The sequence below is a fragment of the Lasioglossum baleicum genome, chromosome 16, assembly GCF_051020765.1.
Source record: "Lasioglossum baleicum chromosome 16, iyLasBale1, whole genome shotgun sequence".
Lineage (NCBI taxonomy): Eukaryota > Metazoa > Arthropoda > Insecta > Hymenoptera > Halictidae > Lasioglossum > Lasioglossum baleicum.
This window is the reverse complement of record NC_134944.1, coordinates 7,876,566-7,896,743: the sequence shown is the minus strand read 5'-3', so window position 1 is coordinate 7,896,743 and position 20,178 is coordinate 7,876,566. Positions and strand designations below refer to the sequence as shown.

The following is a 20,178-nucleotide window of genomic DNA, read 5'->3' as shown; positions in this document are numbered from 1 at the left end:
TATTTTTTTATGCTTTTTGTAAAAAAAAAAAAAATAATAAAAGTCACGAAGTTCCTGTCACGAAGACTGTGTGAAATTGGCACGAGGGACGGATTAAATTAAAATTAAAAATGAAATTCAGGCTCGTTTATTGCAGTCTTAAAGAATGTCTTTAAATTTCGATTTTTTAAAAGGTTCCAAACAATTCATAGTCTCAATTTTCTGTGCAGGGTATGAAAGCGTCAACGGCGGAGTACTGGCTGCTGAAGGAGATCTCGAACCTGGACACCTTCGGCCAGGAGATGTTCCACAGCAAATTCGGCTACAACGGAGTGTCCATGATCGGCGTGGGTCCCCACGGGATCACGGTGTACCGCAACGACGGCGAGGAAACGCAAAAGTACGTTTCCAGCAACCACCGAGAGACTTGTCCTCCCTAACTCCTATATAACAGACGTTTCTCTGTTCTCAGTATACCGTACACAGCGATACAGAGCGCTACGTCGCAGCGTCGGATGTTCCACTTGGTGTACCTGTCCCTGGACGGCGACGAGACGTCGCTGAACTTCAAGTTGGACTCGAGTCAATCGGCCAGCGGCCTGTATCGAGCGATCACCGAGAAACACGCGTTCTACAGCTGCGAGACTGTCAGGAGCGCTGTGACCGCACAGTTCATTCGAGACCTGAAGGTACCCTCGAATTATCATATTAGGATCCCGATGACAGCGGATTTTTATGCGAAATCGAATTTGTATGAAAATAAAATCTACTTTCCTTGTGAACCCGACATCAGCTCGCCGGAATGGCTCTGAGAAATGTTTCAGAATTGAGTACACGCTTTATTGAGCGATTTCTAGAGTTTTAAGATGGCTAGGGAGAATATCAAAACGTCTTAACTATCGGGAGGTTATTATAACAACGTATAATGTTGATCGTGCAGAGGGAAACTGACAATTAGACTGTGGATCTTTATGCATTTATGAAAATTTTCAAGAAAGGCTAGAATATAAAATTCTGTTGTTTTATTTAGAAATAGGATTCTATTTCTCTATTCCACTTTCTTAAAATTTGTCTACAAACATTGGAAAATGCATGAACATCCGCAGTCTACTTACTGACAATCGTCGCCTCCAAAGGGTTAATAGTTTCGATATGCTGAAAATTCTTGAACGCTTTATAAATCTGTTACTTCCTCTTCTAAATTGCACCTATTCACTCTTGTCACGAACGCATACAATCCGGCTGTCCATCGACACCACTGGAGCATTGGAGAATAGTGTAATCATTTCCCTGGTCTTTCAGGGCACCATTATCTCGATCTTCAACGAGGACTCGACGCTGGGGAAGAAGTACGTGTTCGACATCCGCAGGACCTGCAGAGAGGTGTACGACAACGCGCGACGAGCACTATACTGCGAATCGGCGACCGTCAGATTGCCGGACGAGAAAGAGAAACAGATCTTGGAGAGGCACGACTGCGCTGGCGACTGCGAGGATCCTAAGTGCAAGGTATAGTTCACTCGAACTGCACCTCGACGCATAGTTTCTCAATCTGGACGCTGAGGAAGTCTGGAGAGTCGATGGACTGATTTCATACACTTGCGGCAGAAAATAGTAGATCAAAACTGTTATAGTATGTTTAACTCGCCAAAATTGTTCAAAAAAGAAGTCACCTGCCTGTGCTGGGACTGTACCAAAAATCTGACAAAAGTTAAACAATTAAATGACAGTAAAAATTGAACGAAAAAGTATCAATGAAAAGTGACGTCAAAATCTGTAGTGTAAACTCTAGACAAATGTGTCAGGAACAAAGTATTGGTTGAACATTTACTGCAAAATTAAATTTCCATGTCCAAGCATCTATTATCTGAATAAACTCAGTGTTGCTACTGTTGTAAGACAAGATTTGCCACATACTTTTACAACGGACTCCGCAGGAAGTCCTGACGGTCTAACTATGTCCCAACTGTGATAAATGTTTGAAAAATGAGACTCTGAAGCGAACTTGGGAAACTATGTCGTAAATGTGCGAAGTATGACCAAGCGTGAAGGGTCGGATGGATTTTAAACGTTCGGTTGAACCCGCAGGAATCCCGGGAATGCCTGGCAAGATTACTGGACGCGATGCTGTGTCGCATTTGCATGGACCGCAGCCTGGACACGGCGTTGTTCCCGTGCGGACACGCGGTCGCCTGTTTGGATTGCGCTCGTCGTTGCGAACGGTGTCCGCTGTGTCGGGCGGACATAGATCACTGTCGGACGATCTATCTTCCGATCGAGTTGACGCACGTGGACAAGCACAGCCCGAGGTCGGTCGCGGACGCTGTGATCGAACCTAGTTATCGTCGGACATCTTCCGAAGAGGTCGACAAAAGGAGTCTCAGCTCCGAGAGATCGGTGAACAGCGACGATATTTGAGACCGGCAAGTCGCCAGGCTCGGCGTCGTTCAAAGAGTCCTCGGGGTCTTCGCTCGTCGAGTCGCTGGATCCTACTGATCTACACGCCCGCCATCTAGGTCACACGGGAACCACGCGAGCCGATTTTTCCGAGACTCAGACGAGAAACAGTTCTTAGAACGGTAATGATTAGACGGCGGATTTTATGCATTTATGACAAAAATGTGTAGGTGTCATTTAAAACATTAAAACTTACTTTTATATCATTATCAACCTGTTGAACATGTTAAGAGAGAAAATTAATTTTTATTTTGCGTGAAGATCCGCTGTCTAGTAACGATTTGATGCGTTCACGACGAAAAACACGTCAACCACGAATTGAGATTAGAAGCATCTGAGATTCTTTCGGAGTTTGAGATCGGACATTGTCCACTTGATTAATTTTTTAAACATATTTCTTGCAGACACATTATTCTTTCGTCTAGCGAGCTTAATATAGTTTAATAGTTATTGTCGTATGGCGAGGAGCAAAACATCCAGGAGGTCATGCACATGAGTTTGCTGAAGTTCATAAGTTTTCAGAATTGTTAATGCGTTGTGTAAAGAGATGACCATTGGTAATTGCGCGATTCGAAAAAGATTGTACGACACTACTAAACCGTCTGGTTAGCGATACATTTCAAGAAATATTTACAACCCCTAGCCAGAGGGGTTGTTACACCGAGGAAACACACGTCGACTATTTTTCTAGGAACTGTGTCTCGTTTTTAATGAAAATTGGCTTGCGTAACTAGAATCTAAAGCCCGTTTTCGATGCTGAACGCGAAACAGTCTCGGAAGTCGTTCGCTGTACGTCGCTGCACGTCGGACGGCTAGTTGGTTGTCACTGTGATGAGTCCTTATCTACCTGCGTCAAGATAAGAGCTGCGAATCGCTTTCGTACGCGTTGATTCTATGTTTCATTCTCGTTTCTTTGTTCTAATCGTCGTGGAAATCGGACCAATAAGTTTCGTTCGTTGTTCGATTCATTGCTCGCGCGACACTTGTTGCTCTTGTTTCTCTTTACAATTAGAGATAGATAGAGACAGACCGCCGGGTCGTTTTGTTCTCGTGTGTGTCAACTTTCATTTAGATAATCGCGGTGACCCAGGGGTGAACGGTGTTATCGGAACCAGTGACCCATCGTATTTTTTTAATATAATGCCCCGTTATTCATTACGCGTTGTGTATCGTTTATAAAACGAGCGGCGCGACGTGCCTCCTCGTAAAGGACGTTTCATTTATAGCGACCGCGGCGAATAATCTTCGTGAATGACACCGATTTATAGAAAACTGTTCCCCGGCTCGTGATGCAACACGCTCGCTCTGTATTCTCTGTGATTCCGTTCGCGTTCGCCTGTATAGATTAGCCTGCTCGATAACGGGAACCGCGTACTGTCGATCGTTTATTCATTCGCTGGCTACTTTTTTTTCTCCCTGCGCGTTGTGGAACGTCCTGTACGAGAGGAGGAAACCTTGTTACAGTAATATATCTGTTTATATGTACATAAAAACGAGATAACCCGACCGATAGGGTCGACAGAGTAAAAGTCATGCGTTCACCAAATGTCAAATCCGATTTAACGAACTCGCCGCCGTATGCCATCTTTTAAGCAACTCATAGCGCAAAGAAAAAAACGAACGAACAAACGAGGATTGATTATAGGATCTCGGTAGACTGCGGACTGTTACTGCGTCGCTGCCACCAGCGGCATGTTCCAAGTGACGTTTTCGCGTTGGTTTTTAGCGTAAGACACTCGTGATTTTTTCCTTTGATTTTTACGAAACGTAACCCCGTTGACAATTACGCCGTAACGAGTCCGCGGTCTGCCAGGTTCGCGTGTCAGTAGCAAGGAAAAAGGTTGTTACAGAATCAAAAGAAAAAACGAAAGTGAGTTGGCCGGTCGTTCGGACGAGCCTGCGATTGTTGTTCTTCGCGTGTATTATTTATTACGGTTCATTTCGCGCGGCGCCCCGCGTCGTCCTTGCCTTTCCCTTGATCGTCGCTGAACTGCGGATCTTACGCCCTGAGCAATTTTCTTTAAAAGAAATATTGACGACCCTGTATCTTGAAAAATGGGTCCTTGAGAAAAAGTGTTCACTGACAATTCTTTCGAACAAACGGGAATCTTTGGCAAACATCTTGCAGAAAGATCCGCAGTCCAGCTACCATCCTCCAAGGAGTATGAATCAGTTTGAGACACTATGGCAAATAGAGCTGGATGTTAATAGAGCTCTTTGGTACGTGTTCTGGAGAAAGAGAGAAAGAGCGGGAGAAAAGTGAGAGACAAGGAGATCGTTGTAGTCATTCATCAATGCAAAACAGACCTAGTTTATAATTATTTATAAGGGAGCGAGAGGGAGAGAGAATAAGAGAGATAGAAAGAACGTTAGCGAGAGTGAAAGGGTGGGAGAGAAAGACAGCGTTTTTACATGTTATTACAATGTGTATACCGAACACACACGCATACACACAGTCTCGTTAAGTCAGCGAAGGCGTAGATACCTTTTTATTTCCCTGTCGAACTGCATCTGTTTAGTTTCTTTTAGTATTTTTATACCGTACCGGTTCCGAGGAGATCGTGATCGCGCTGCTTCTACGAATCAGATATCGGTTTCAATGATTCTTTAGGTTTAAAACACAGTGACGAAAGAGTGAGAGAGAGAGTGATAGAGTGATAGATAGAGAGAGAGATCATCAGGTCGGAAAAACTTCCCTGTCGGTTCTTCTGACTGCGCATAATTCTCCGAGAACGAGGGAGACATTTTTCTACGAGCCGCAAAATGCAATTTGTTGTTTGGAACATCGCCACCGTTAGAGTAACGTGAGAAGGAGGGGAAACCTTTTTGTGATTATAATTGTCTGTGTAAAGCCGTACACGGAGGAATTCGAGATCATCGTAGCTGTTAGATGTGTATGGTAGAAACGAACGATATCAGAGAGAATGGATTTCTAAGAATTATCGTTTGCAAAGAGTATTTTTAAAGTATTTCCAATTATTTTTTAGTATTATATCAGGATTCCACTTGAGACACAGTGGTATACATATTATAAATATAAAAATATATATATATATATACATATAAAGAAACAACACAATCTATGAAAAATAATTTTTAGCAATACGAAGGTGCAATGTCCCAACCTGTTGATTAAATACGGTGAAACATCGATTGTTGTTCGTATTTATTCCCCCCTCCAGACGTCGCCACCCATGTAAGCCTGTCCCAACAATATTTTCTGTGTATAATCATGTTGTATCAATAATTATCGTGTGCGTCTCGTTAAACTACGATGCACACCATAATTTCCCGAAGTGGACGTCGAGGAAATCTCGAGACCTTTGAAATCTGAATTTCTGTTTACTTTACTTTCTCTCCTCAATCTCTCCTTGCAAGATTAAAAATAGCAGTACCCTCGGTAACGGTACATAATTCTTTCAAAATGAATTTCTCAGGAAAATAAAAATGTATTTCTAAATTATCTTTTCCGCAGACGTCGAATTCTCTCTCCCAGAATATTAATCCAAATGAAGCGCGTAAATGCATCGAAAAGAGTAATAACAACAATAATTTCGATATTCTTCGATGCCCGGAATAAATCGAAATCGGCGCCGTTTAGTATTCGTCCGATTCGAATATCCTAATCCGAACTACGAACAATAAATCTCGAGAAATCGATAATCGGTGTAGCTGCGTAAATTTTCTGTAGATCGAGGTGCGCGTATGATCTCTCTCCGGGAGGTTCAACGAACACGGTTATCGTTACGTAACGCAATTATAAAATTGCTGGGTATCCGCGGTTGGAAAAAAAATATTTCAAACTTCGCGGGCGAAGGTAGTTCGCGGCGGTTCGGTCGTGGTCGGCGTTTGGTGCGCATGCGTCGTCGCATTCGATTGGTTAGCGGCGCGGCACTGTCATATGACGAAGCTGCGTGGCATCATGGGAAGCGGATCGCGATTTTGCAACATGGCGGTGAATTGAGCCAAAGTCGCGGTGCTGTGCCATCAGAAAATGTATTTTTCGTAGTCGCGGGACCGGTTTTGTTATAGTTCTCGTGGATGGGACAGTGGGATACGGATCGGGGTCGGGTAGCACGGTGCACGACACATGTAAATATGAGTGGAACGAGCCGGAACGTTCTTTCGAAGGTGACACCCCGCAGCTCGGTGTGCAGCTCGAGCACGTATGGCAGAGACTAGAACCCGAGATAAGGAGGCTCCGCTTCGACCAAGCAATACGTATCGCCGAGCAAAATCACCGCCGTTGAATAGCGATGCGGTGGCCAATCTCGCCGGACTGTGAAAACGTGAGTGGAACGACCGTGGAGGCCCGTGAACGGTGCGTGTTCAGTGTGTGCCCGTCGTGGCTGCGTATTTCGGTAGCAGAGGCACAGTGCACGGCTCTGCCTCTTCCCCTTGATCCCTGTGATCCCTCTCCCACCGATCGTTTTATCGTCGAAATCCTCCTCAGCACGTCGCAAACGATTCGCGCGACCGATCGCAGATAAACCAGCGTCGAGACAACCGACGAAAGCGTTTGGCGACGTGCGACTCGCCGCTAAGGCCACCATTGCGTCGATTATTCTCACAGAATCACGTTTTTCTTCTCCGTTCCAGGGGCGGATCGTCCACCGACGATTCTCCACCGATCTCTCGTCCCCGGATCTTACCCTTCCTCGACGGATACGTTAATTCCATACCGAAAACGCTTACCTTCGTCTATGTGCTTCCTCCACGAACCTTACTCGGAATCCTACCTCCACGAAAAATCATCGTCCACGCGCACCTCAGCGAAACGAAACGTGCCTCACGCGGTTTTCACCTTCTGTTACCGACGCCCGAAGAAGTGTTTTATGGTCGGTGTCGGTAAACGTCGATGTAGCAATGCGCCAAAAATACACCACATGTTACCGTATTCTAAAAGCATCGCACGTTGCAATGCTTCAATTACGTTAAGAGTTTACGACGAACTCGAGCCCGCACCTTCTGGAATTGGCGGAATCGAAAGTAATCTTTCCCTGGGTCTATTGTTCGGATACATATTTCATAACCAAGTACTTGTGTTTACAGGCACCGTCCACCGACTCTGTTGTCTCGTTGTCTTGATTTCGTTTCGCTGAACAGTCTAGCGCCGTAGAAGAGGAAGCGCAAAGTTTATTAAGGCCCCAAGTTCATGACATGTTTTCCTCGGGTAACATTTTGTAATACCAAGCACATAATCTTGCGAATGTTATTCGAAACTCTGGTGCGTTCGAGGGGGAGGAACGGGGAGCGGTGTTTACGTAAAAGTTTATTGCCCTGTCGTCGAGTTTGGGCCGGGTGTTATACAATTAAAAGACAAATTTGTTCCCGGACGAGCAATTGTGTTTGGCGTATTCCTTGTTGAATAAAGAACGAGGTCGCAGCTGCACCCGAATAAACTAATTTGCATACAATAAGGTTCCCTGTATACATCTGAAGTAATATACCTTGTATCCGTTTAACCATCGGTGACACTCTTCGCGCCAGAAATACTCTTATGTCCCTGTACTAATAGGATTGTTCTTTCTTGTTTCCAGATATGCGGAAAATTCCAAGAGAGCATCGTCAATCGTAGTAACTTGTGATCGTATATGCGTGCCAAACAGAAGTATATAGAAGGTCGTTGAAGAAAGAAACCCGATGGTTTCCTGACATGATGGAAAACAAACTGTACGTGAAAAATGAGCCTGGCCTGGACGGACAGTCTCTCGCGAATCCGCAGCCAAATCCAACCTCCGAGGAGATCGGAGGTGCCAGGGTCTGCTTCGTTTGTGGGACAGTGGGCCACAGCGAGCAGTACTGGCTGCGAGTGAAGCCGAATCCGGCTGGTGCGCCGAACGAGCCTTATTTCCCGTTCCTCGAGTCCCATGAACCACCAGCCGGTTATCGCGGCGAGGGAGCCCGCAGCGGTGCTGTGAAAGCCTGTAGCCTTTGCTACGCTTTGTTACTGCAGCAATGGGAGAGCTACGAACAGGATGCCAGGCCGCACAGTCAACGAATTTACTGGCTGAAGAGATGCGATGGCGGGCCGTTCACCGGGGCCGAGATGGCTCTTCAAGGGGAGTACGCTGCTCAAGTTCTTGGTCTGACCAACGAGCAAACGCCACAGCTCAGACCGGAGAACAGACCGGTCGGAATCTCGCCGAGACTACCGGCGAACTCGCCCTCGCCGAGAGTCGAGCAAACAAGGCCCCCGTCGAACTCCATCGAACTGCCACGACCGCACTCGAACACTGCTGAAACGCACAGGCACCTGGAACAGGCGAGGCTCACCATGGAATCTCCCCATCAAAGACTGCAATCGCCCCATCAGAGGTTACAGAGCCCCAGGCAGCCCGTCGAGGACGCCAGAATATCCAGCGAAGCGGCTTTGGATCTGCGACACGCACCGAGGAGCTCGCCAGCACCGCAACCAGCGTTACCGCCACAGCCTCAACGTACGTTCGCGGTCTACAATATTACAGTAAAGTCGCGATCTAGCTCCCATCGCCTGTTCCGAGCAGGGAAAGAGATCGTGTAGGGAGACTACAGTAATGTCCGACTGTAACGCGTATCTCGGTTCTGTGTTCCGACCTAGATATAAGCGGGATACTATTTTTCTGTGGCTTCAAAGACCGCGCCGAACGTAGGAAAGGGCAGCGAAGCTCGAGAGGCCTCGGTCGCCAAGAAGTGTAAACATCACTGATCCAATAACAAAACTTGTGCCTTGGCTCCTTGTGGAGATGCTCCCCAGTGGAAGGGTAGGCGCAGGGACAGTGATCGTGGAGATCCTCAAGGAGCTAGATCGCGACTTTACTGTACCGATCGAATAGTTTCGATTAGTCCTCGTTTCAGGATGTATCAGCTGAGAGAGATATCCTGGAGCTCGTCCTTGTTAGAATTCATTGGAGCCGCGATAGAAGCTAAGACAGCTAGATCTACTCGCCGCTTCAACGTGAACGCGCTTCCACTACGAAAGTATTACATTTTATTTCGACGCTTCGGTCTGATCGTTAGTGGCATCTCTCGATGTGTTCGTACCCTTAGTCTCTCGTCTACAGTGAACTGTAATTCAACGCTGTCAGCATTTCGCTGTGGAACGATTAACGAGTCTGCGAGTCTGCACACGCTTTCTTTATGTTAAATACACAGACGCTGCATTCAGCCGGCTGAATGTTTGTAAATAAAGGTCAACAGTCTCGCAGATAAAGCGCTAAATGCATATCTAATTCGAATTCTGATCTCAAGTGCAACTCGCGCGCGACCTTTCCAGATCTAACTCAGCTAATCCGATACTCATTAGTTGCCAGCGTCGCAGATAAATAGGTCGGCTCGAAATCGGTTCGTAACTACTTACGGGATCATAGTTCTGCGTTCGAATCGTTCGACGCACGCAAGTTTTTCTTTTGTGAAACGTTTCTGTATGGTTTACGAGTAACCGTCTTGTTTTTCTCTGAATTCCAGCGATTTACAGCGGTGGATCCTCGTCGAGCGTCGGCACCGACATCCTGGATCTCTCGATGCCGGACAAGAATTCGGTGACGGAAGTTTGTTACGTTTGCGGGGACGAGTTCAAGAGAGGCTCGCTTAGTCATATCGCAGCCAAACCACTGCCAACCCCGCCGCACCCTTCGGCCAGTCCTCCCCCATTCTTCCCTTCTCTGATGCTTCATCCGAGACCGAGCAGAAGTAGACCTATGGACAGCGCAGGTCGCGTACAGGTACACCGTTTTACCTCTTACCTATACAGAACCCTCCATGCAAGATGATAAATATGGAGGATTCCCGAGCTATTAACGGGGTAGACTCGTTCTTCCATTATTGATGGGGTTTTTAATTAGTCCAAAGGCCAATCTAGGCTGCAGTCGCCTTCAAAAGTCCTATTTTTACGTTTACGAGGCGTAATTCGAATTATTCTGCAGCGTAAATTTTTAAAGAAATTTTGCTGCTTGCTGCTCGCCTCGCCATTACTCTGACTGATGTTTCTGGGGATTCCAGGCTTGTACAGCGTGCCAGAACCACCTTCTGCTGCAATGGAAGGCGTATACACGACAAGGAGTGCCCCACGACGACCGGAACTACACGCTCCGCAAACGTCAAGCGCCGGCCATGGACACGACCACGTTCATTTGCTACACGTGCGCGCTCGAGTACCCTTCGTCCAGTATTAGGCTCCTCTACTGCTGCGCGAACCCGGAGAAGGAGGCGTACTATCCTTATATTTATTCGCTGAAACCTCCGTCAGGAGCTAGTCCTATTAGTCCTCAGGGGATGGTGCAAGTCTGCTCCATTTGTTACAAAGCCATACCGCAGAAACAGCAAGTTTTCGGCGGCGAGAATCATGAGACCCAGTCAGCGGGTCAAACGGTGGTCGACTTCCGGCAGCAGGGCCCTTCGCCGAGGCCCGCGGTCGCTAAGTCACCGGCGAACTCGGCCGGCAGCGATATCCGGTTCAAACCGTACGATCTTAACAAATCCTCGGTTGCCGTGAACAAGCAAAGAACAGGGGTTAAGGTCGCCGCGGCCGGCCAACGAAACTCGCCGAACAACGCGCCCGCTGAGAACGGAACCGTCGCACTTGGCCAAAACTATAGGTGCTATATCTGCGAGAGACTCTATCCGCGCACACACATGGAATGGTACGTACTCGTTTCTTCAAAATATAAATATATCGGCATTTAATCAATTGCTAAACATTTAGGAATTGTATTGATTACAAGATTTGAAAAATCATAGAGAATGGTAACATTCTAGGTCGGAAGAAATGTTTAATTTTCGAGTTAAAATCGCTTCGAGTCTAAAGGGTTAAATGTTGTGACTTAAAATAAAAATGGTCTAGGGTAAAGGTACCGTTACCGGATGTTTAGCGAGGACTCGGAAGTTTTTCATTAATTCGAAGGCATTCTGTAATTAATTTTGCATTGTTTGTGATAAACGATCGATTATCATCTGTATCGTCAAATTTTTCTGGACGATTTTGTTAAAATACAAAAGATACATTAATAAGCATTTTCTGTAATCGGAAATTAAAAATTGTCGATTTATAATACAAAGGGGAAACATAAATTTTATTTTTAAAAATGAAGAGATACTAGGTACTTCATGTTATTTTTATTAATTTCTAAAAAGTTTGTTTTGTGTCCGCTAACTGGGGCACGGTAACTGGTACCTTTACCCTACATCGATTTATTTCTTACGAGAAATTATAAGGGGCAATCTTTGAATAAATTACGAGATTGTGGATAGCACAGCGTAGCGACCGCGTTGAGATACAACCTAATTGGACATCGAACATCGAGACCTAATCAATTATCTTGTTGGTAGGTTGTCCACGAGCCCGGAAGGAATGAACTCGCACGCCATGCATTTTCCCTGTCTGCGAGGAATGGCACGCACCTCGGAGAACGCTTGTATGGATAGTCACGGCAGAGTGTTGGCCTGTAGTCACTGTGTGAACCACCTGGCCCAACAGTGGGAGAGTATGGACGCCGAACGTGTTCCTCTAGAACGTCGCAGGTTGTTCAACACCTTTGTCCGATCCTCTGGAACAGAAAACTGTCGGGAATCTACTTCGAAATGCAAAAGTTTCTTACAGCGACAGTGTTTCGGAAACTTGTATGATTGCGAGCTGAAAAGACATCGCCATTGATGTTCCCGTTGTCCCAATGTATAGGCTTTGCTTAGGGGTGGGATCAAGTTCAATGTGTACTTACAAATTCAAATCAAAAACCAGAAAAAGATTCAAGGGGTGACATCCTTTCAGCTGGCAATGATACAAGGCAGTAGCTCCTCGACAATTTCTTCCAGCAGTGTTCCACGTTTGGTCGCATTGACTAAAGTCTTTTAACTGGTCTTTCAGGTATGATATTCCTAGTCCTCATCCAAACGGCGACGTGAATCGGTCGATCGCGACGCCGCCAAGCTCCAGCTCGGATCGAACGTTCGGCAGCAATCCGGGAACGTCGAGCAGCTCCATATACTGTTTTCTGTGCGGTCTGCACAGTGACCTGACACTGGCTCGAGTGTTGTACGGTCGTCCTCAGGGTCGGAACGCGCCGTTCTTCCCAGAATTGTTGCGGCATCAGTCGCCTCCGAACGCCGAGCAGCTAAGGGAGGACGGCTCCGCGTTGGTATGCACGTTCTGTTATCACTCCCTTTTGGCGCAGTGGCGTCGATACGAATCCCTCCCCAGCGGCCAGCAAGTGAACGCCGCCGAGAGACAGTACAATACCCACGACTACTGCTGCTACGTCTGCGGCATAACAACCTACCGGAAACGTGTCAGAGCGTTGCTCGTCAAGGATTTCCCGTTCCTCAAGTACCACCGGCAGCCGGACAAGAGCCTGTTGCTGGAGAACGGGGATTTCGCAGTGGTCTGCCTCGATTGTTACGAAACGTTGCGCACACAAAGCCTCGAGTACGAACGGTGGGGCCTGCCGGTTGAAAAACGAGAGTATAATTGGATAGTACAACCACCGCCGCCGGAGGACAGTCCAGACGCTACCATCGCCAGACTGCCGTCCGGTGAACGATCCGAGAAGGTGGTGAGTACCTGTGACACATCTTTAACGGGGTAAACTCGTTTCCAGGGTTTCTTCATAATCATACAGCGCATTTTATGCATTTATAAAAACATTAGAAGAAATTTCAGATACTATATTATATTATTTTCAACCCATTAAGTATATTCAGGAAGAAAATAAGTTCCTGTTTCACGTCAGTTTGTTGCAATTTACGTAATCAATTTTTATTTTGCATAAAAATCCGCTGGCTATTCGTAATGCAAAGATGAGGTTCTCCAGTAGCCCAAAGCGCTAGATAAAGATCAATCTGTCCTAATTTGCATTATTCTGCAGCATGTAGCAAAATAAAATTGTCTACTAGAATTGCAACGAGCTGGAGCGAAACAGAAATTTATTTTCTTTCTTAATATGTTTAATAGGCTGAAAATAATATAACAGTGTTTTTAAATTCTTCTAATATTTTCACTGTGTCAAATTGCACCTGCTCAATTTTGTCATAAATGCATAAAATCCGCTGTCTACTTGTAATGGTAATCGAGTACTGAAAACCTTGAAATTTTCGAGAACTCGTCTGGATCTCGAAAAGAATTCTACTCTCGCACTAGATTGATATTTTATCTAGGGCTTTTCACTACTGGAAAATCCTTGCAATCCTGGAAACTTGCAAAATGTAATTTACGATCGAATACGCCTGCTCATCGTACAATGTTGCGAATGTGCAAAAATTCATCGAAATGGTTTCACCTCCTCGCATAAAATGCATAAAATCCGTCTAATAATCGCAGTCTGTTGAATAAACGTTAAATGTTTGTTGCAGGTGCCATCGACGTTGACGTCAGTTCGACCAGCACGAAAGAATTGTTCGCCAAAGGCGCCGGACAAGAAGGTTCCAGCCAAGGTCCCGGAGAAAGAGCAAGGTGAGTGACCCAGTTCTACAAACAATATACCATTTGATGTTGTTGTTATAAAACGGCAGGAAATCCGAACGAATCGGATGAACGAACACGCTAATCGAGAGTACATTGGGAAACCGGATGTTTATTTTATTGGCATCGTTTCCCCAGTTTTTTTTTAGATCTATGCGCGCACATCAGCGGAGATTAGACGAACTAGTCTAGCGAAAGATAACGAAAACGTTCCGGCGGGCAGAACATTTTTCAGATTGTGAGGTTATCGGTCCTCGGTTTAGCGATACCTCGGTCTTCTTCACCTCTCGCGAGCCACTCGAGTCGAACGCCAGTTCGAGTTTCACACATCGCGAGAAATCGTTGGATTTCGAATTTTTTGCCACGCGACACGCTGCGGAGGATCGCGTTACGCTGGAAAACCGGAAGCCGGCGAGCATTATCACATTCCTCGCGGAGTTCACGTCGCTAGGCTCCCGTTCGATTAGACTGCGGATCTTCGCGCGGTTATGGAGTTCGAGAATTTTTCGAGCGCGAGGAAAAACGATGATCAACAGCTTTCTCAGTTTCTGAGGTTGTACGTCCGTTAACCCCTTGCCGTATTTTAACTAGTCAGACGTCTAACGAAGATTTGAAAAAGTCTAACAAATATGAATACTGTGCTTTTCTTTTTAGATGAAATGACATTTGATTAATTTCCAATCAATATTTAAGCATCCAAATAAATGTAGCCATACAAGAAATATAAATTTTCTTATCTCTTCTACATTTTTCGGGATAAAGACGTGTTCTAATCACTGTAACGGTGTCTGCGAAATTTTAAATCGCGAGGGAAAACGAAGATCAACAGCTTTTCTCAATTTCCTTGCCGTATTTTAACGAGTCAGACTCGTGTCGAAGAATTCAACAAAGTCTAACAAATATGTTATTAATTTCCTTTAAACAGAAATAGAATTACTTTTTGTTTTTGTTAATCTGCAGCTATTGTTTCAGGAAATTATACGATGTACAAAAAAGTTCTAATCACTGAAACCGTAAAATAAATCGTAGGGCAAGGGATAGGCAAGGGATTAAGCATTTATGGCGTAAACGTAATTTTCAACTGGTAATTAGGAAAAGATATGGCAGCTGTTCCTCGCAATCGATGCCGTCGATTTTTATCTCGCACCGCAGTCCAATCAATAGTGTTTCAAAACTAGAAATAACGAAGCGTCCCCTTCAGTAAAGATCGCCGTGTGTCTGTCTGCTAAAATCAAGTAGAACGTCCCCGGAAACTACGAAAAAAAGGAAAGGCCGCGACCGGAAGGGGTGGAAAGTACACAAAGATCTTCCGGCGGTTTTTCATCGGGTCCCGGAAAGTTTTCTGTATCGTTTAAGCCGTTCGCGGCGTGTATATTTTCCCAAGAAACGAAATCCCTAGGCCAGGGGTAACTTCTCAGCTTCTTCGCCTCTCCACCGGTTAGATCGTAACACTCTTTTCCCCCTTTTTACCCTCGTGTTGCTTCTCTTCTTTTTTTTTCTTCTCTCCTGCCGTTTCGGTTTTTATCGTTTCGGCTTACCGGCCGTGGTACGTGTTTCTCTCCCGTGGCAAGAGGTGAGTTTCTTCGAGTTTTACGTGTCGGCGATCGTGTAACGCCGAGCACGGCTCTGCTATTTAGAAGTCGTAAACTTACACTCGACGAGCCTGCTCTCGCGCGTTTTTCTTTTCAATGAGCGTGGCCGCGGGCGAAACGTTCGCGAAACTAGAATGCCTCGCGAAACTAGCGTGACTCTACCGGTGACGCCACGCTGGCGTCAATCGCCTATCGACTGGATTTATTCCGCGGTTACGTTCCTTGTACTATGCGGGTTTCCAGGATTGCTCTTGGCCGGATATCAAACGTTTGATCGAATACTTGGAGCATTTAATGGCGGACTATTATACAGGGTGAACGTTATAGAGCGTCACAGGCGAATATCTCCAGAAATATTGATTATACGCAAAAATGTTTGAGATGAAATGAGGATTTTATGCGTTTATGACAAAAATGGGTACGTGCAATTTAAAGCGGCGAACGAATTAAGAAGATTTAAGGACATCTGTGTATTAATTTCAGCTTAATAAGACGATTAAATGAAGAAAGAAATTTCTATTTTGTTACTATGTCTTGCAATCAGTGCATACATTTTTTTTATTTTGCATAAAGATACGCGGTCTATTGATTACAAACAAATCAAATTTTATTTCATTTGAAAAGATAGGCGTAATATTCATATTTGTTAGACTTCGTTTAAAATCTTCATGACGAGTGTGACTCGTTAAAATGCGGCGAAGGGTTAAGCAAAAGTAGGAAAAAATGATGGAGGAGAAAATCATATGTCATCTTATAATTGCTATACATTTAACAAGGGAAGGACCCGATTTCGATTTTGATAATTTTTTGTGAGACGATGGTACATGGATCTCTAATGATGTCTGCACAATATTAGGTGTAGTTACTCAATAGCTTTAAAGTATTTAAACAATTAAAGTTAAAGCTTGTTGAGCTGTTTTCGAAGTTCCATTAGCCGTGTAAGCAGGTTGCGTGAAAGTTCAATTGATTATATCTTTGAAACTATTGAGTAACTACACCTAATATTTTGCATACATAATTAGGGATCCATGTACCATCATCTCACAAAAAATTATCAAAATCGAAGTCGGACACTTGGGGTCCTTTCCTTGTAAGTGTTGTATGACGTATTAAATCAATTTCATATCCATAAAATAAGGAAATCATATAGAATTATTCTGGGTTGGAAGAAATCATTAAAGAACTCGACTTACTTAAATTAACACAATACCGACCGGTGAATATTGCATAATTTTGAAAAATCCATTAAAAAGTACATGACACTTTTTAATGGAACCTTTAATAGCAACAGCAATTTTCGTTGTGAACTAAAAGGTCACCCTCAATAACGTCATTTGACAGTTTAATTTCAGATTGTAATGTAAAAGAAAATTTCTATGCTTTCTTTTGGTGCAGCACAATTATTGAAAATTCTATTAACAGTCTTCCGGTAGGTAAAGTGTTAATATTGAGGTATTCAAGGTACCTGATTGGCCCGAGCAGGCAGCGAATGTCCGTGCAAAATAAAAATGTTATCGACTTTCATTCTCAAGTTAAAATAGCTCCGCGTGCAAAGGGTTGAACACACATTTGCATAAATTGATTCAAATGTTTTCTTCTAAATACGACACAGTTCAGGGTTGGCAATTCTGTTAACAGTCTTCCGATAGGTAAAGTGTTAATATTCAGGTATTCAAGGTACCTGATTGGCCCGAGCAGGCAGCGAATATCCGAGCAAAATAAAATTGTTATCGACTTTCATTCTCAAGTTAAAATAGCTCCGCGTGCAAAGGGTTGAACATATATTTGCATAAATTGATTCAAATGTTTTCTTCAAAATACGTCAGGGTTGGCAGGTTGATAGTTCCGAAGAAAATTCACAAAAATCGACGGTGAAAAAATGGAATTGAAAGCCAGAGCAGCTCTCCGGAGCGGAAGGGGATGGGAGAAGTTCCTGGCGAAAAATCAGCGATGATCGCAGAAATTAGTGACGTTGGTGGTGCGGGGAGCGTGGAGGGGTGGTCGGGTGAGGGTAACGCGTGTTGGAGAGTGTAGTGGGGTCTCGGGTGTGCGCTTGCGATCGTCGTCGAGATCACAGGGGGTCGATTAAGGTCGCTCGATCCGGCTTAGACGGAATAGGTGGTTGGAGGTGTTGGTGGGATTTAACGGGGTTGAAGGGGGGTGACAGAGAGTTTGGCGTAGAGAGAAAGAGAGCGAGAGAGAGAGAGAGAAGGGGGTTGGTTCGAAACGGGGCAAGTGGAGAGCCGAAACCGGAAAGGAGGGTACAATGGAGAGAAATAGGAGCGAGGGAGGAAGGGAGGGGAAGAGGGAGAAAGAGCAAACGCCCGCAGCGTGACACCGCATTGCGCCCACTTGCCAACCCGCCCAACACCTAAATTCGAATTAGGGAGCCGGCCCTGTCGTTTCTCGTCAACACGGCTCTCCCGTCCTCCTGGTAAACCTACCGACAGGACATCATCGTCTCCTTACACCGAGAGAGAAAGAGAGAAACCCGTTACAACCCACGATTTCTCTTGACAGAGAGAGGAGAGTACCAGAGTTCGTTTTCCTCTTCCTTTGAGGATCGATATCAACGTTATCGACTGCTTTCCGCGCTCCTTGTCGCTCGAAGAACCGCAGAGAGCGGAATTGCTCGCGTATTCTCGGCAGGCGTGCAGCCAAAAGCCTCGATCTCTCGGTGTACATTCTCCACCGCGAAATCGGTGCCAGGATTCCGAAGGATCTCTCTTTCTCTAACACGACGGCGGCCCCTATTCTCCACCGACAACTGTTCCAGCATCTTTTTTTTTTTTCCACGCGAACTATTCCCCGAGAATCTGGACCGTCTCGAGGTGCAGCCTCTCGGCGGAATGAAATTGCGCCGGGAAGGATCGAGATCGTTATCCAACCGCGTTACGTCTGAGTCATGGATCTACGCCCGATATATTTTATTGGAAAGAGAAGGGGAGCGCGGCGATGCTTCAGCGTGGTCGGTTTTTTAGTAGACGCCGATCGGATCGGGTGAAGTAGAAATTGTCCGATTGCGTGGTACATCGAAGAAATTGTATTCGATTGTTGATTGGAATACAAAATTATTATCAAACGTTTTCGTTAGGAAATAATATTATATATTTCTGCATCGATTGGAAGAAACGAGAGTTCTTTAAAAATTCTTGTTACACTAATCATTATGATACAATACGATATTATTAAATCTTTTAGATCATTTCACTGTTTTAAATCGTTCTTACTCAATTTTTATTCGGATATCGAATTTTACGAACAGCAGAAGACTGTTTTCTGGAAATAACGATGCTTCCAAAATTGAATTTCGCTGACGAAAACCGTGTTTCCAGGCCACTGCGAGTCGGGTGGGAAATAAGGTAGATCCCTCGCGATCGAGAGGAAGATCGAGATGGGGATCGAAACATCGTTTGGTCTATCGACTCGTCGACAGCGACGGGGCGCGCGATTTAATCCGAACTCGTCAGGAACACGGAGGAGCTTTAATCAGATACCCGGGGCGATATTTACATTTTGATGGCTAGCGGGTTAATGCCGCGCCGGCGGAAACACGCGCGCGTGCAACCCTCTTAGAGCGAGAGCGTGCACGAGCAACGTGCGGCGGCGGTTTCTCTCTGTGTTGGCTCGCGTTAATAATTAACCGCCGCGCCGAGTAGCTTTCGCGAGGAGCACTCGCGGCCAACTCCACGGCTCGTTTCGTTTCGAGTAACATTCCTGTTACGCTCTCTCTTCTGCCTACCGATCCGACTAACGCAACACTCGCCTACCGTGTCTGTCGCTCGCGCCGATTTCCTGCCGATCCACCAGGAAATTCGACAGGGAAATTTATTTCGACGATAGAAGAATTTTCTCCAGGCCTAGAAAATTACTCAGATCGTGTACATACCAGAATGATTTATAAAACATGTACAGGAACATGTTCGCGACATTTTTACGGTTTAAACGAGTACAAACACGATACAGTTCGGATTGTATTTGGTCGTTTAATCCACGATATAAGTGGAGCCTCGATTATCCGAACCGAGTCTGTCGCTCTCCAAGGCACTTCGACTAGGGTGGTCGACTTAGAGAAATGGTATCAATGGGCTCCCGGACAATTCGACGGGAATATTGAGAGTTTTATTTTAGAACTGGCTTCAAATATTATTTAACTATATTCCGTAGCTTTGCTGGTCTATTTGGAATAATAATTTAAAATAATTATTGGTGCGCATAAATTAATAGGAAAGGATCAATGTCAAGATGGTATCGCTTGCAGATAATTCGATGAATGAAAAATTTGGAAAATCCGGCAGCGAATCACAGATTGACCGGAAGGGGATGGGTATCGCGAAGACGGGTCGCAGAATCGGTCTCGCCCGACCGTGATAAAAATAATACGGCTTATTAGTCCCTGGGGGGTTGGGGGGTTGGCTGTGCCTTTTGGGCTTGAGCGGGGGTGTTGAGGGTGCGGGGGCTTTGAAGAGGGGGTTGGGATGAAACGAGGGTGAGCACGGACTGGCGGACGCGTTTGTGCCTCGGAGGTTCGGCAGGAGGGAACACACGAACGAGGGAACGAACGAGTGGGAAACGGGAGTAAGCGAGCAAGCTAGGTGAAAAGAGAAGAGAAAGACAGGGAGCTAGGGGGTTGCGGGCCTAGAGAGAGAGAGAGAGAGAGAAGAAGAGGGTTGGTCACGGTCTAGCTGGAGGAGGATAGTCGTTCACCGTCGGAACGAA

At 45.4% G+C, this 20,178-nt stretch overlaps 2 protein-coding genes across 3 annotated transcripts in view; both read left to right on the top strand.

The window, feature by feature from the left end:
* Positions 1 to 5,586, top strand: part of Dnr1 (E3 ubiquitin-protein ligase defense repressor 1) — a 109,533-nt gene extending 103,947 nt beyond the window's left edge. Inside the window, exons 4-7 of the mRNA XM_076440681.1 lie at positions 210 to 379; positions 452 to 668; positions 1,282 to 1,488; positions 2,068 to 5,586. Of these exons, the coding sequence (XP_076296796.1) occupies positions 210 to 379; positions 452 to 668; positions 1,282 to 1,488; positions 2,068 to 2,397 (924 nt within the window). The 3' untranslated portion in view covers positions 2,398 to 5,586. The remainder of the gene's footprint in view (positions 1 to 209; positions 380 to 451; positions 669 to 1,281; positions 1,489 to 2,067) is intronic.
* A 994-nt stretch (positions 5,587 to 6,580) lies between these two features.
* The window catches only part of Px (MAP7 domain-containg protein plexus), a 99,396-nt gene continuing 85,798 nt past the window's right edge, over positions 6,581 to 20,178 (top strand). Inside the window, exons 1-7 of one of the 2 annotated variants that reach the window (XM_076440677.1) lie at positions 6,581 to 6,725; positions 7,977 to 8,876; positions 9,883 to 10,139; positions 10,417 to 11,057; positions 11,743 to 11,934; positions 12,278 to 12,962; positions 13,759 to 13,858. In XM_076440677.1, the coding sequence (XP_076296792.1) occupies positions 8,093 to 8,876; positions 9,883 to 10,139; positions 10,417 to 11,057; positions 11,743 to 11,934; positions 12,278 to 12,962; positions 13,759 to 13,858 (2,659 nt within the window). In that variant the 5' untranslated portion in view covers positions 6,581 to 6,725; positions 7,977 to 8,092. Of the gene's footprint in view, positions 6,758 to 7,976; positions 8,877 to 9,882; positions 10,140 to 10,416; positions 11,058 to 11,742; positions 11,935 to 12,277; positions 12,963 to 13,758; positions 13,859 to 20,178 lie in introns of both variants that reach the window. The other variant, XM_076440678.1, reaches the window with a different exon arrangement.